Source organism: Arachis stenosperma, chromosome 4 (genome assembly GCF_014773155.1).
Source record: "Arachis stenosperma cultivar V10309 chromosome 4, arast.V10309.gnm1.PFL2, whole genome shotgun sequence".
Lineage (NCBI taxonomy): Eukaryota > Viridiplantae > Streptophyta > Magnoliopsida > Fabales > Fabaceae > Arachis > Arachis stenosperma.
The window spans coordinates 122532149-122545365 of NC_080380.1; the positions used below are offsets into that span (position 1 = coordinate 122532149).

General features: G+C 35.1%; 1 protein-coding gene across 1 annotated transcript; it reads right to left on the bottom strand.

The window, feature by feature from the left end:
• Nucleotides 1-9159: 9159 nt before the first annotated feature.
• Nucleotides 9160-11935, bottom strand: LOC130977039 (proteasome subunit alpha type-4). The gene is made up of 2 exons (XM_057902036.1): nucleotides 11790-11935; nucleotides 9160-10111 (listed from the first exon to the last, which is right to left on the bottom strand). The coding sequence occupies exon 2, from the start codon at nucleotides 10103-10105 to the stop codon at nucleotides 9353-9355; it is 753 nt and encodes a 250-aa protein (XP_057758019.1). The 5' UTR covers nucleotides 10106-10111; nucleotides 11790-11935; the 3' UTR covers nucleotides 9160-9352.
• Between the last annotated feature and the right edge of the window lie 1282 nt (nucleotides 11936-13217).

Consider the following 13217-nt stretch of genomic DNA (forward strand, 5'->3'; position numbering starts at 1 on the left):
GGAGTCAATTTTTGGAGGTTGGGAAGCTTCGTACGAAACTTTGCCTATATGGTTCGAGGCCACGTATCACAAGGAGCCATCATTAGTTGTTCATTTTGAAACGATGCTTGCGTACCAGGAAGATGATTTGGTTCCTGATATTCGTGTACTAAACCGAGTCTTCTGGAGTTATTACCCTTCCAGTGCATAAATGCTCCAAACTTGTCTCCAAACATAATTGTCCCAAATAATAATATTATGTGACACTTGACGTACTTCTGAATGTGAATATCATTGGCCAATACTAAACGATCTTTCAGTCCTAGGAATCACATTAACTTAATGAAACTTCCTCTACAGTCTGCCTTCCTAGGTGCAACACCAAACTAATCAAAGCATTCGGCCTCCAAGGCCTAAAAACTACTAAGGGTCGGTCTTGTAACTAGCAGACCATTCGTCGGAAGACCAAGAATTAGTGCCACGTCCTCCAACGTCACGACACACTCACCAAATGAAAAATAAAATGTGTGAGTCTCAGTGCGCCATCTCTCGACCAAAGCATTTACCAATGCTGACTGACATTGGACAACTCCAGTTTAGAAAACGTGATAAAAACTAATCTCCTGTATATGCCCCTCCACAGTTGGATTATACGGATTTGGCGGCATTAGGTAGTTGCATTCTAACATTCGTGAGCCCTACAAATCGTAGCCATATATAACATTAAACAAAACAGCGATATCCAATTTGAAAAAATCAAATTCACAATATCACATCACATAACCAATAAAAGTTAATCATATTAATAACTATATTATTAACAGCTCAAAATATACTAAATCTATTTTACAAATAAGTTCACATTTATATTTATTAAATACTTATAATTATCAACAAACCTTAAACGAATATTAAATATAAATCTAATTATTACTATACATTAAAACTACATTCTTTAATGTCTAAAATCTATTTATTTTATAATAATAATTTTTATTATTTTTTTTCTATTTATGTAACCAAAATAATCTTAAAAAGTTTTAAACCCCTCAATTAAATTATTATTATACATATAAATTTTATACACCACCAAATTTATCAATAGTCATAAATAATTTATTAAATTCATAACAATAATTCATTACCAAAATTACACTAAATTGAAATATTCAGTTTTATTGTTCATGATACTATGACAATAATAATAACAACATACCCTAATTATCAGTTCCAATAATTATTCTATCTAACTAATTTTAACATGTCCACTCCCAACATAATAAACAAACAAACATTCTTAACTAACTATTCTAATGTAATCTAACAACAAACAACAACACGTCATTAATTCTTAATTAATTCATTTCTAACAAATATTATATTTAAACAATTTTAAAGTTTTCTTTCCTTTTCACTTCTAACATATCTATAACTATAACTATACCCTTCTATTCTATTCTAACATAAACATTTCAAGTAACTATAACTATACCATTCTATTCTATTCTAATCTAACACACAACATAAGTAATTAATCTTTAATTAAATATTTAAATAATATACTCATAATAATAATTAATTCACAAATTATTTCAATATTTTCAATTTTTTATTTTATTGATTATATTTCTAACAATTAATAACATATCAAATTTAATCTTAATAATTATTATTGCAATATATTTTTTTACAATAGCATTATCATTATTATTTTTGTTAAATTAAAATATTTAAAAATAAAAACTTATATAATTAGGGTGATCAAGATAATTAGCAATGTGAAGCTCTGAATGGTTGATATCTTTTATTTTTCGTCTCCTAGGCATTGTTGAAGGAAGCTTGATGATGGTGGTGGTCCTATTTTTTGTTCCCTGGGACTGTTGGTGCTTCAACAATGGAAGAAGAAGAATGAAGATGGGATCGGAGATGGGGAGACACGGAAAACTTTAACACTGGGGAGCTCTGCATGTGCGATGCGTGGCATTGGGGTGCACAAATCGGACAATCCGATTTGTGTACCTGCAATGCCTTAAATCAGAGCGTCCGATTTTTCTCCCTCAAATCGGATCATCCGATTTGTTTCTCTGCGTCGTTACAGCCATGTGATACACCCTGTACTCCCATAATGGCGTCATACACCACAATGATCCCAATATAAAAAATAAAACTTTGCCAATTCTACCTTAAAAACTCAAGATTAGAAACGGCCATTAATGAACTGATAATCTAAAACTCTGACGTGACCTCTAATAGTTGAGTGGATAAATAAAATTATTTTTAACTTATTTTTAAATTTTTGTTAAAAAAATATATAAAAACAAAAAAAAATAACAAACCTAAATCTGAACGATTGAACCTTAATCTCACCTTGTATCTTTGCGTTTTTCTTCCTAAAATAAACTGAAATCCTAAATTATGGCTTCTCAATTCTCAAAGTTGAACAGCATCACAAAAAAGAAATAGGCGACGAACAATACTTACCTACAATTGTGGAAAGCCCCTGTTTTAAGGTGGTCGAAGACAGCAGAAAATCTAAGACGCAGATTTTGGAGTTGTATATACTATGGAAAGATTTTCTAGTGTACCTGAAACACCGATGTTCCATTTGTTTTAACCGTTGTTCTGAATTATAAAATATATATAATATATATTAATTAAAATCAACGGTTAAAACAAGTGGAACACTGGAGTTCCAAGTACACTTGAAATTTTTCCTATACTATGATATAAGTATGCTGCTTAACTTGTATTTTGATATGGGCTTATAAAATTCTTCAAGTTCTTGGTGTTTATGGTTCAGATTGAAAAGGCGTGTACTTTTTTGTTTGGACAGATGAAAAAGTAGTAATACAAGACGCTGAGATTGCTAGATTAAAAATAAAGATTTTCACTTTGAAGGCCAAATTATCTTATACTAAATGCAAACTCCTAATTTTTATTGCTCTTTTGGTGTTAGGATGGAGCATTGTCTTTTTTGTGTATTTTTCATGGTTTAGGAATAAAACCCAAATGAAACTAGGCTATTAGCAAGAGACATAATAGGATTAGTTTAGCGAGAGAGATGTAAAAAGTAGCAGTGAAATAGGTGAATCATGTTTCAAACTGTACTTAATTAAAAAATTTTGTAAAGTTAATGTCTCTAAAGTCTTATTAATGTTTCAAAATATCCCTGATTGTCTTCTTAAAAATATTCCTGTCTCAAATAATCTGTACTACATAATACATAAATATTTAACATAAAAGATTTTCACTCAAAATAAGAAAAATATTTCCATTTCAAATAAGAGAAATTGAATTTGTCCATTACATTAAGATAATCTATAACTTATAAATATATAAACCAAACTATTGTTTATCACAATTAACACTTTTACAAAAAAAACACTTCACAAGTGTAATGTCCTAATATTAAGTTTCACTTCTTTCAGGGATGCTAAAATCCAGGAGTCAGTACAAACTTTAAAAAAATTGTGAATCGTGAGGCAGTGGCTGAACTCGCACCCTTCATTGGGTCCAATGCTATAGAGGGGGTTGGCGATGGTAACCTTCTTCTAGCAGGTAATTTGGCAGGTCTTGTGGCTGGTTCCGCTTTTAGTTCAGTGAACTACACAAAACACCAACAACAAATGAAAACCCAAATTCCAAATTCGTCATCCATTAAACCTTTTTCAGAGTTATTAGTGAAGAATTAATAAAAATGTGTATTATAGAATTAATGTAGTACCTTTTGAGAATCTTCTGGTTTAGAACAACTTGGCCATGATAGTTCAATCTCTGAAGCTTGACCAATAGGAGCAGAATTGGTTGCAGACAAAATATTGACTGTAACAGTAGCAGTAGCCATAGCTGTACCAGTAGCAGTGGCAGTTGCAGTGGCCTGGGTAGTAGTTGTGGCAGTAGGTGTGGACAAAGTCGCAGTGGCCTGGCTAGTAGAAGTGGCAGTGGCCTGGGCAGTAGCATTTTTAGGGGCTTTAGCAGCCTTCGCAGCCTTTGCAGTTGCCGCAGCATCAGCTGCTCTTTTCTTTTCACACTCTTTCTTGCTATGACCTTTTTGCAAACAGTACATGCAGGTGAATTGTAGAAGCTGTCTTTTCATGGCTGTACTTGGCTTAGCTTTCTTGCTAGAACTTGTGCCTTCATCAGAGTCCTTCCTCGTCTTTGTTTGAAGGTTCCCTGGCTTCCTCTTGATTGGTGGTGCCAATGGCCTGTTATACTTTGTTCCCAAAAGGCTTGTCCAGGTATAGGATTGATGTGGTACTTATATGTTTCCTTGTAAGACTCCATAGTTATCAATTTGTGACAAAAATCTTCCGGGTTCTTGTTCACTCGGGCCAGTGCAGCACAAGCATGAATGCATGGAATCCCTACAAGTGCTCATATACAGGCAGCTTAGGTTACAAAAAATCATTTATAGGACAAGTGTAAATATCCATGAACAAAGATGATTGGGAAAAATAACCTATTAACATCCAAAACTGGCAGGTATATAATCTTTTTCCCAAGTCCACCACATGGTTTGTAGGACGCCCATGAACCTCAAACTTCTCATAACCAGTATCTTCAGACCATATAGCATGCCAATTCCTGGACTTCTTCCTCACTTTTTCTAGCCTACTTTTGATTACTGGTCATAACAGCCCCAGGTGATTGTCCAACTTGACCTTGTTCTTAGCCATAGTCCTTATGACAAACATCCTCACCTCTTCTAAAAGAGTAACTATTGGCTTTCCCTTGCTTCCTTGATCTTTGAATTGAAAATCTCACAAGCGTTGTTGCAAATCGAGTCCAATTTGGGGTTGTGTTTGAACTGTGATCTCGTCCATGCCTCCCTGGGCCACTTGTCAAGATACGCCCATGCATCCTCGTTCAGCCTCTTTATCTTGTCCATGTATTCCTAAATGGCAAGAATTGAGAGAAGTGAAAAAAGTTCATGTAAACTCACGTAAAAAAAGACCACTGTCTTTACATACCTTAAACTCTTGAAATGTAGTTGCTCGTGCACATTTCCATAATAGTCCCCTCAACTCCAAGTCCTTCCACTACTTGTTGAAATTTCACCACAGATGCCAGACACGGAAATGGTGACCCACATCAGGCATCACCGCTTTCATGGCAGGCAGTAATCCCTGAAGGCAGCAAAAATCATGTTACAGAAACACAGACAACAATAGTCGGTCACCATAATAGTCCTTGAGTTTGATAATCGTTCACCATAATAGTCCCTAAGTTTATCAATCCTCACCATAAAAGTCCTTAACTTTCATAATCATTCAACATAATTGTCCCTGAATTGTACCATTTAGAATCTAACTTATAACAGACAGCATACCACATAAGTATAGTAACTAATCAAACAATAACAAAGGTATCATCAATCACAGAATTTTACTGCATTTTATGTACTAAACCAATTGAACACAGTTTTATACAATACATTTTAACGTGAGATTATAAAGGTCATGCTAGGAGATTACCTTTTGCATGTCAGAGATGAAGTTCCACCCATGAGTCTTATAGTCTCCAAGGTCTTCATGTAGCAACTTTAGAAACCACTTCCAGATCTCAAAGTTCTCCACTTCCACAACTGTCCACGCAATAACGTATATATGATGATTAGCATCTTGTCCAATAGCCGAAAGAATTTGTCCCCTGAATACAGTTTTCAAAAAGGTCCCATCAAGTCCAATTAATGGACGACAACCAGCCCTGAAACCTGATTTGCACCCACTCAAGAAAACATACATCCTCTCAAATATGACCTCACCACTAGGCTGTGTCTTTGTGCAAATCTGAACTGTGGATCCTGGGTTGGTCTTCAATAGGGTTTCACCATAGTCCCTAAGCATGGCATATTGCTCCTTCGCATCCCCATAAACTACATTCCTAACATCACACAGTGCCCGTGATATAGAATTCCTATTGAGCGACAAGTTGTATTTCGTCTTGAAAAAAGTTGTAGCCTCACAATTCCTGAAATTGGGATATTTCAATACTTTTTTCACCAACTTACCAGCAACCCAATTTCTATTTTCTGACATGTTCCTATCCTCTCTTGGACAGGTGTGATCATTCAAGAATGTCTTCACTTGCCAGTAACTGTCTTCGTGGTCCCTTGATGCGTACACAACCCATTTGCAATCCTTCACCTTACATACTGCCCTTACCTTTTTGTTGTCGTTCTTCCTGAACCTCATCCATCTCCATTCTTGTATAGTAAACTCCCTCACTGTCTCCGTGAACTCCCACTTAGTATTGAATTTCATGCCGACTTCCAAATGCAATTCCCTAAACATAGCACCGTGCCTAAACACCGAAAATACCTCATCCGAACTTTCTTTTCCAACCAGCTCATCTTCTGAATTAGGTGGTGTTTTCATCTCCAAAAAGTTCCATGAATTGGCACCATCAGAATCTGACTCCGGATCAAAAGCGTCATCATTATCAGCCTTTCCCCCTCCCCCCACAAATCCTATGTCCACATCTTCATCAGAAACGTCTTGCACAAATGCATCATCATCAACACAAACCTTGGCCTTCCCTTTTTCCTTTCCACTCTCTGCCTGGACCTTCTTTCTTGCATTGGGTTTCTTGACTTTCTTCTTGTATGAAGGAATGTTATATTCGATGTTCGATTCACCTGGACTATCATCCGGCTCTTATGGCTTATACGCCTTGTCCTCAGTACTCTTGTAGCTGTCATGAGAGTCTAAGTCTAAGGATAGAACAACATGGCCACCTCCATTTTTCTTTGCTTTTGAAAAACCTTTCCCTAAAGACCTCAGACAGTATCTCCTAAACCTAGTGACTTTGTTTTATGTGGGTATGGGTTTGGGTTTGGGAACTGTCTTAGGCTTAGACTTGGACTCCATTTTCAAATTCACATTGGTCTTCTTCGGTAGTGTCTCTTTAGCTTGGAGCTTGTATGTTACTATGCTCAAACTCATCGGAGGGTCCTTCTCAGTAGTAGTTTCCGGAGGGGGTTTTCACAGTCTTGGCATTTGACTTAGCTTGCTCTCCAAGATCCCTCACCTGGTCATCAACATGCACAATAATATCTTGCCCTTGTAGTATCTCAGGTTCCGAAATACCATGTTCAATGTAGACATCAACTACCCCATTGTTCTTTCCACCCTGAGAACACATCTCCCTCAACTCGTTATCAGAGTTTAAACGCCTCAAACCCACTTCCAGGCTCATCCTAGCACCTGCCACCAAACCTCCTTCATCGTCTCATAGCCTAGCTGTTTGAAGTAATTTCTCAAGTAGAATACATCCAACCTGTCCACATCCAGATCACCCAAAGAGTGCTTATTGTCAGGATAATATGTCCATCTCCCATCATTACCCTTCTCAAAATTTTCTCTATGATGAAACATTATGTCTAACACTTCAGCGTCCATCTGCAACATAATAGAGGAAAAAATAAATTTAACATGCATGCAACACAAAAACAACAAATAACACCCACATTATACACCATCAGAGATTGCCCCCTGTTCTATTAAAAAGAAACAGAGCATCTATTACCGGTTGGAACATATGAACAAGTAAAACCCTAACAACATATGGATTCCAAAAAATTCTGGATGCATCATATACGAGTAACTTTAACAATCACCCGTCTGAGGAATGCAAAAAAGATCCAAAAAATAAAAAAAATATTAACTTGAAGCTAGATTAAACGGTTCCTCAGTCGTTGCTTCAATGACTTCCCACGAACCTTCCCCCAAGTTCAGTGCAACAATGGTAAGAAAGCAGCAGTGCTCTGGGCTATCGCCACTATCTCTGGTTATGGAGGAGGAGACCAAGCATTGAGAGAGATGAGAAAATATGAAGACGTAATGAATGCCAAACCCTTTACCCAAGCAACCATTACATTCACTGTGATCAAAATGGCGACGTTTAGGCTTTCATACGTTTTTCCCATGAAACGACGTCGTTTCGGATGTCCAACGTGGCAGTAGCTATGCTACATAAGCAAGGCCGTCGCTGAGTCACGCCGAAATTCCACTAAAGGATCATTATGTTGTCCGGATTACAATTTAGAGGACATAAATAGTGCAATTAGAATCTCAGGAGCTAAATCGGTGCACGAGCTGAATCTCTGGAGCACTACGGAAATTTAGTCATATGTTTGGAGATCGTCTTTTGTACAATTAATGACACTAATAGCATGTGTATATGACAAATTAGTCAAGTGGAACTTTTTACACGAACATTTCTGATCATTTCGGCTTAACTAGATCAATAACAAATTTATCTCTACCCCTAATCACTTCAAACTTACTTATTTCAGTAGAGATAGAATCAATATAAGTAGAGATAGAATCAATGTAATTCAAAAATTTGAAGAATAAAATTAAAATAAATTAAAATTTGAAGATATTTTTTAAATCTTTTTACAAATATTAAGAATAAAAATGATATTTTATCTTTTTGAAATTTAAATTTAGCTGATCCCCAATAAAATCAACTCAATTTTGACCTAAATTATTTGGGTGGGGAATGAGTCTTCGAGCTAGATCGAACAATGACTCCATAAGTACTCCTTCACCAAAGTGCTAAGAAAAAAGAAAATTGCATCAAAAATTCAAAATGGAAAATTGAGACGCACGGTTTTATTTAGGAAACTTATTTCAAACCTTCCAACCTTCAATTTATGTCAAAATTTATTTGGATTACAAGAAAATTAATTTAGTTCTGAAATTTTAAAAATACTTTATTTGGTCCTTATCTCTTTAGATTTTATTAGTGATTAAAAAACACATAATTACATCAATAAAAATATTAATTTCAATCATCTATTACAAACATTAACACAACAAAGCCTTATGTTTTTTTTTTTTTTTGATAAATCACAAAGCCTTATGTTACTAGATGAAATCCACTACATGAATCAAATGATGTCATTGCACCAATTATCTATTATTTTAATCTTTAAAAAAAATTATTGACTAAACAAGTTAATTAATAATTAAGTCACAACTAAGTCCTCCTAAAAATTAAAATAGAAAAACCCTTTAAAATATGCAAAGTACTTTTTTCTTGTTCTCTTTATTTTGCAACTTCTTACCAATCATATTATTTTTACTTCTGTTTTGAAAAACGTATTTATATCAACTACTAATTTCAGGCCCCGGGTTAGAAACTATAAATTGGAAGAACCATTACACAATAATGGACGCTAAACAATCACAGATGAAACGTCTATAAATAGCACATAACTGTATACAAAGCCAACATCATCACCAAGATGAAACGTTTTATAACTTACAATTTTAAGTAAACTTGGGACACAGTGTGTAGCCTATTCCAAAAGGAATAAGTGCACTGCATAGTAATAATCAAACTGCACCAAACATTGAACAACAAGCTAAGCAGTGTCAGTTGCTGGTTGGGTGACGCCAAACTTCACCAACAGCTTTGTCAGTGTCTCGGGGGAGCAAACTTGGTACTTGACCTTTCCAGAGGGCGCGAGGAAAACCTCTGCGAGTTCAAGCTTTTCTGAAGTTAGACTTGTGCTGTCCATAGTTTTGCTTAGCACCTTCAATGCAAGTTGAACTGCTTCTTCCCTTGTGATATCCTCCTTGTAGTCCTGTTTTAGTATTGACTGTGCCGCCTGGTTGTTTGCACCAATAGCCGCAGCTTTCCAACCACCGTAGTTCCCACTAGGGTCACTCATGTAAAGCTGAAAGCCAAAGTTTTTGTCCCACCCGGCAAAAAGGAACGAGACCCCAAACGGACGAAGACCACCGAATTGTGTGTAACCTTGCTTAGTGTCACAGAGAGACTGAACCAACTGCTCGACGGGCATTGGCTCTTGGTAAGCATATGTGTAGCGTTGTGCTTGGACTCTAGCAGTATTGATGAGGATGTTGGCATCAGACATAATCCCAGCCACAGCGCATGCAACATGATCATCAATCTTGTACATTTTCTCGGTGGAAGTTGAAGTTTGCAGCAACTTGGATGTGACCTTCTTTTCACCAACCAAAACAACCCCGTCTTTTGATAGGATCCCTATTGCAGTACCAGCATTCCCGATGGCCTCCATTGCATACTCCACTTGGTACAAACGTCCCTCAGGGGAAAAGATTGTTGTACGGCTATCATATCTTCGAGACATATTGATCTATGTATTACGTTCAAAGCCAAGATATAAAGAGAGTTGAATGAATAAAGTATGTCTTAAATAAAAGAAACAATTGAAAGGAACCAAGGAAAATTCACAATAAGGCATTAATGTAGAAGAGAAAAATAACCACCTGAAGTGGCTTCTAAATATCAAGAATTGATTTGAAATAATTTACAAGACCATTTCGTATGATTATTCAATCAAGACAAATTGTGTACAAGATTTCCTTTCTCGAAGTCTTCACAGTAATTTAGTTTTGTAAACTACGGGGTTGTTTGTGAGTTGTGATTTTGGAGATCAAGAGAAGGAAATGAAAGACTTATAGTATTAAGTTTTGAACTTTTACATTACAAATCCTACCTTTCCATCCCCTCTAAAATCCCAATTTGCAAACAACTCCTAAGCGAATAATATTTGGCAGTAGACCACAAAAATAAGGAAACAGGGAAGATGGCATTCCCTGGACAACGGCGTGCACTTAACTAAAGTAATGGGGGATGTATGAATTCTCGGGAAGAGGGGAGCCGTGGTGGTCCCCCTGGAAAGACTTCCAACTAGAGGAAAGATTGGTTGATAGGGTTCCTCTAGATGGTGAGGATGTTATTGATTGTGAACCATTATTGGGTTATTTACACAGAGGGAAACTTGAGTGTAAGTAACATCAGCAAAGACACAGTTTCCTCCTTATGAAGTCCCTAGCCTAAACACAAAAACACAACTAAGATGGAATTTAGAACTTTGAGTCATACAAATAAACAAGGAGACATTCTAGTCATATGACGGAAGAATAACACAACTCTACTTCTATACTAGTTATCTGAGAGATAATTAATCAACTCAACAGAAACATCATAACACAAGGTTACAACACCAGCATCAAATTTTGAAAATCACGTGACTTACACAAAAGCCAAGTCAACAAAATAAACCCTCAAGGGAAGATTAGAAGTAATATACAATTATTATCTTAGAAACTCCAAGAAATGACACTAATTCACAGTGTTTCCAACAAAGATATAGCTATTATCATTAAAAGGGCAGCGAAAGTGGCATTCTATAATCTCAACCGAAGCACAGCCTGATATCAATTCTGGGCTTATTGTATCTCAAACAACCTATGCAAAGAGATTCAGAACCAACAAAAGGCTACCTAGTGCACAAAAAACTAGAGAGCAGATCACTAGAAACAACCGGTTAACTGAATCAGAGACCCAAATTAACTACAGGACACATAATTAGAGCAAACTAATCCCAAAAGCATTACATCACCATCCGCATTTAACAACTCAATTATCCAATCTCTTCCTGAAAACCTCGAAATTCTAATTTCAAGTACCAAAACCGCATTCTAAACTCGAAGCACAAAAAACTTCCATAATGCTAGATTTACTGAGACCCCATATCTAAGTTTTACACACTTTACCCACCTCAACCCATTTTCTGAGTATTGTTGAAGAAAATCAAAAGAAAATTTCGAACTTTTCCCCCAATTTTGACTTACCAAACTACAAATTAGCACTCACCACCATAAACCAAACTAGCATGAAGTCATACGAGTGCAACCAACCTTCACAACCATTACATGTTAAAAAGAATAAAAAAAAAGCAATTGAAATTACACAAACAAATCAGGTAGTGAGAGAGAAAGCCTAGCAGGTTTGGTAGTTTTGCGTACCTGAGCGACAAAGAGGGTCCAATCGAGTGTTCTCTCTTCTCCTCTGTGATCTGTGACTTCTGCTTGAGGGGTTAGGGTTCTCTTCTCTGCGTGTGTGTAGCAATTAGCAAAATTCTCAGGCTCGAACTAGAAATCCAGCCACTGGTTCAGAAGTATAGATATTTAATCGGTTCATTCCGGTTCAGCCGAATAATTAAAAAGATAAGCGACCAAGATGGTACTAAAAATTTGTACGGCCTACAAAAATACTTCTAAAACATATGGACCACTGAAAAAACTTTTGAAAAAAACAAAAATTATAATAAAAATAATCAAATATTAAAAAAATATTTTTAAAAAATTAAAAATTAAATTTTGATGTAGTTTATTATAATAATAATTAAAAAATATTTTATTTTTAAAATTTGATAATTTTATATTAATTGAATTTCGCTTAGATTTTTGTATGTGTACTATTTTATTTTTTAAATAGTTATTCAAATGTTTCATAAAAATTCAAGTCAAATAAAAAATTTGTTTGTTAAATATAAAATTTATTTATTATTTATTAAAAAATAATATTTTTTGATATTTTAATAAAATTTTTTAAAATATTTGAAAATTTATTTCATTATTTACCACTCGTATCTTTTGAATTATTTTATCGAGTTTAATTTTAATACATTGATAGTGTAAAGCATTTTATACAATCGTGCAATCACATTCATTTTTTTTTGTGATCATTTACACGATCAATGTGAAAGGTAGTTATTTTCACTAATGTGGCATTACGTAATTAGATACACGTGTAAAACTACTTTACACTGACAGTGCATCAAAATTAAATTCTTATTTTATCAACTATATACTTTCAGATATTTTTTCAGTAGTTTGTCTAACCAAATTATAATACAAAATAAATAATCAACTATATTAGATATACATAAAAATCTATCACTAATGTAAAATATATATTAAAATACAATATAAATAATCAAAATATATTAGATGTGCCGTCTAGGTTAACATGCTCTGCTAGGATTTTAAACTTAACAAAGTTCCTGTGCCGTCAAGGTCAACGTCAAACTCTAAAAAATTTTATACAAATCACATTTTCTCCCCTAATCTCTCCCACATATTTTCTTCATTTGGTGCATGGCGGATATAAGGGGATGTACGAGTGAGGACGAGAAATGTCGAGAATGATGATCTTATACAATTGGAGGAGGAGGATATAAGGGAAGGTATCAACACTTGCATCAATAGTTTGGTAGGCAACTTATTTACTGATAAATTATATTCTACAGGGACAATGGAGGAGCATTGAGAACAATTTGCGAGAGGTTGAAAGAGTTCTGGGTCATTAAGATTGGACACAACCAGTATCAGTTTTTCTTTGAGAAAGAATGGGATACGATGAGAATTAAAAAGGGATCCCAATGGCTATTC

Coding starts and splice junctions, on each gene's coding strand:
- LOC130977039 (XM_057902036.1), bottom strand. CDS start 10,105: ATGTCTCGAAGATATGATAGCCGTACAACAATCTTTTCCCCTGAGGGA.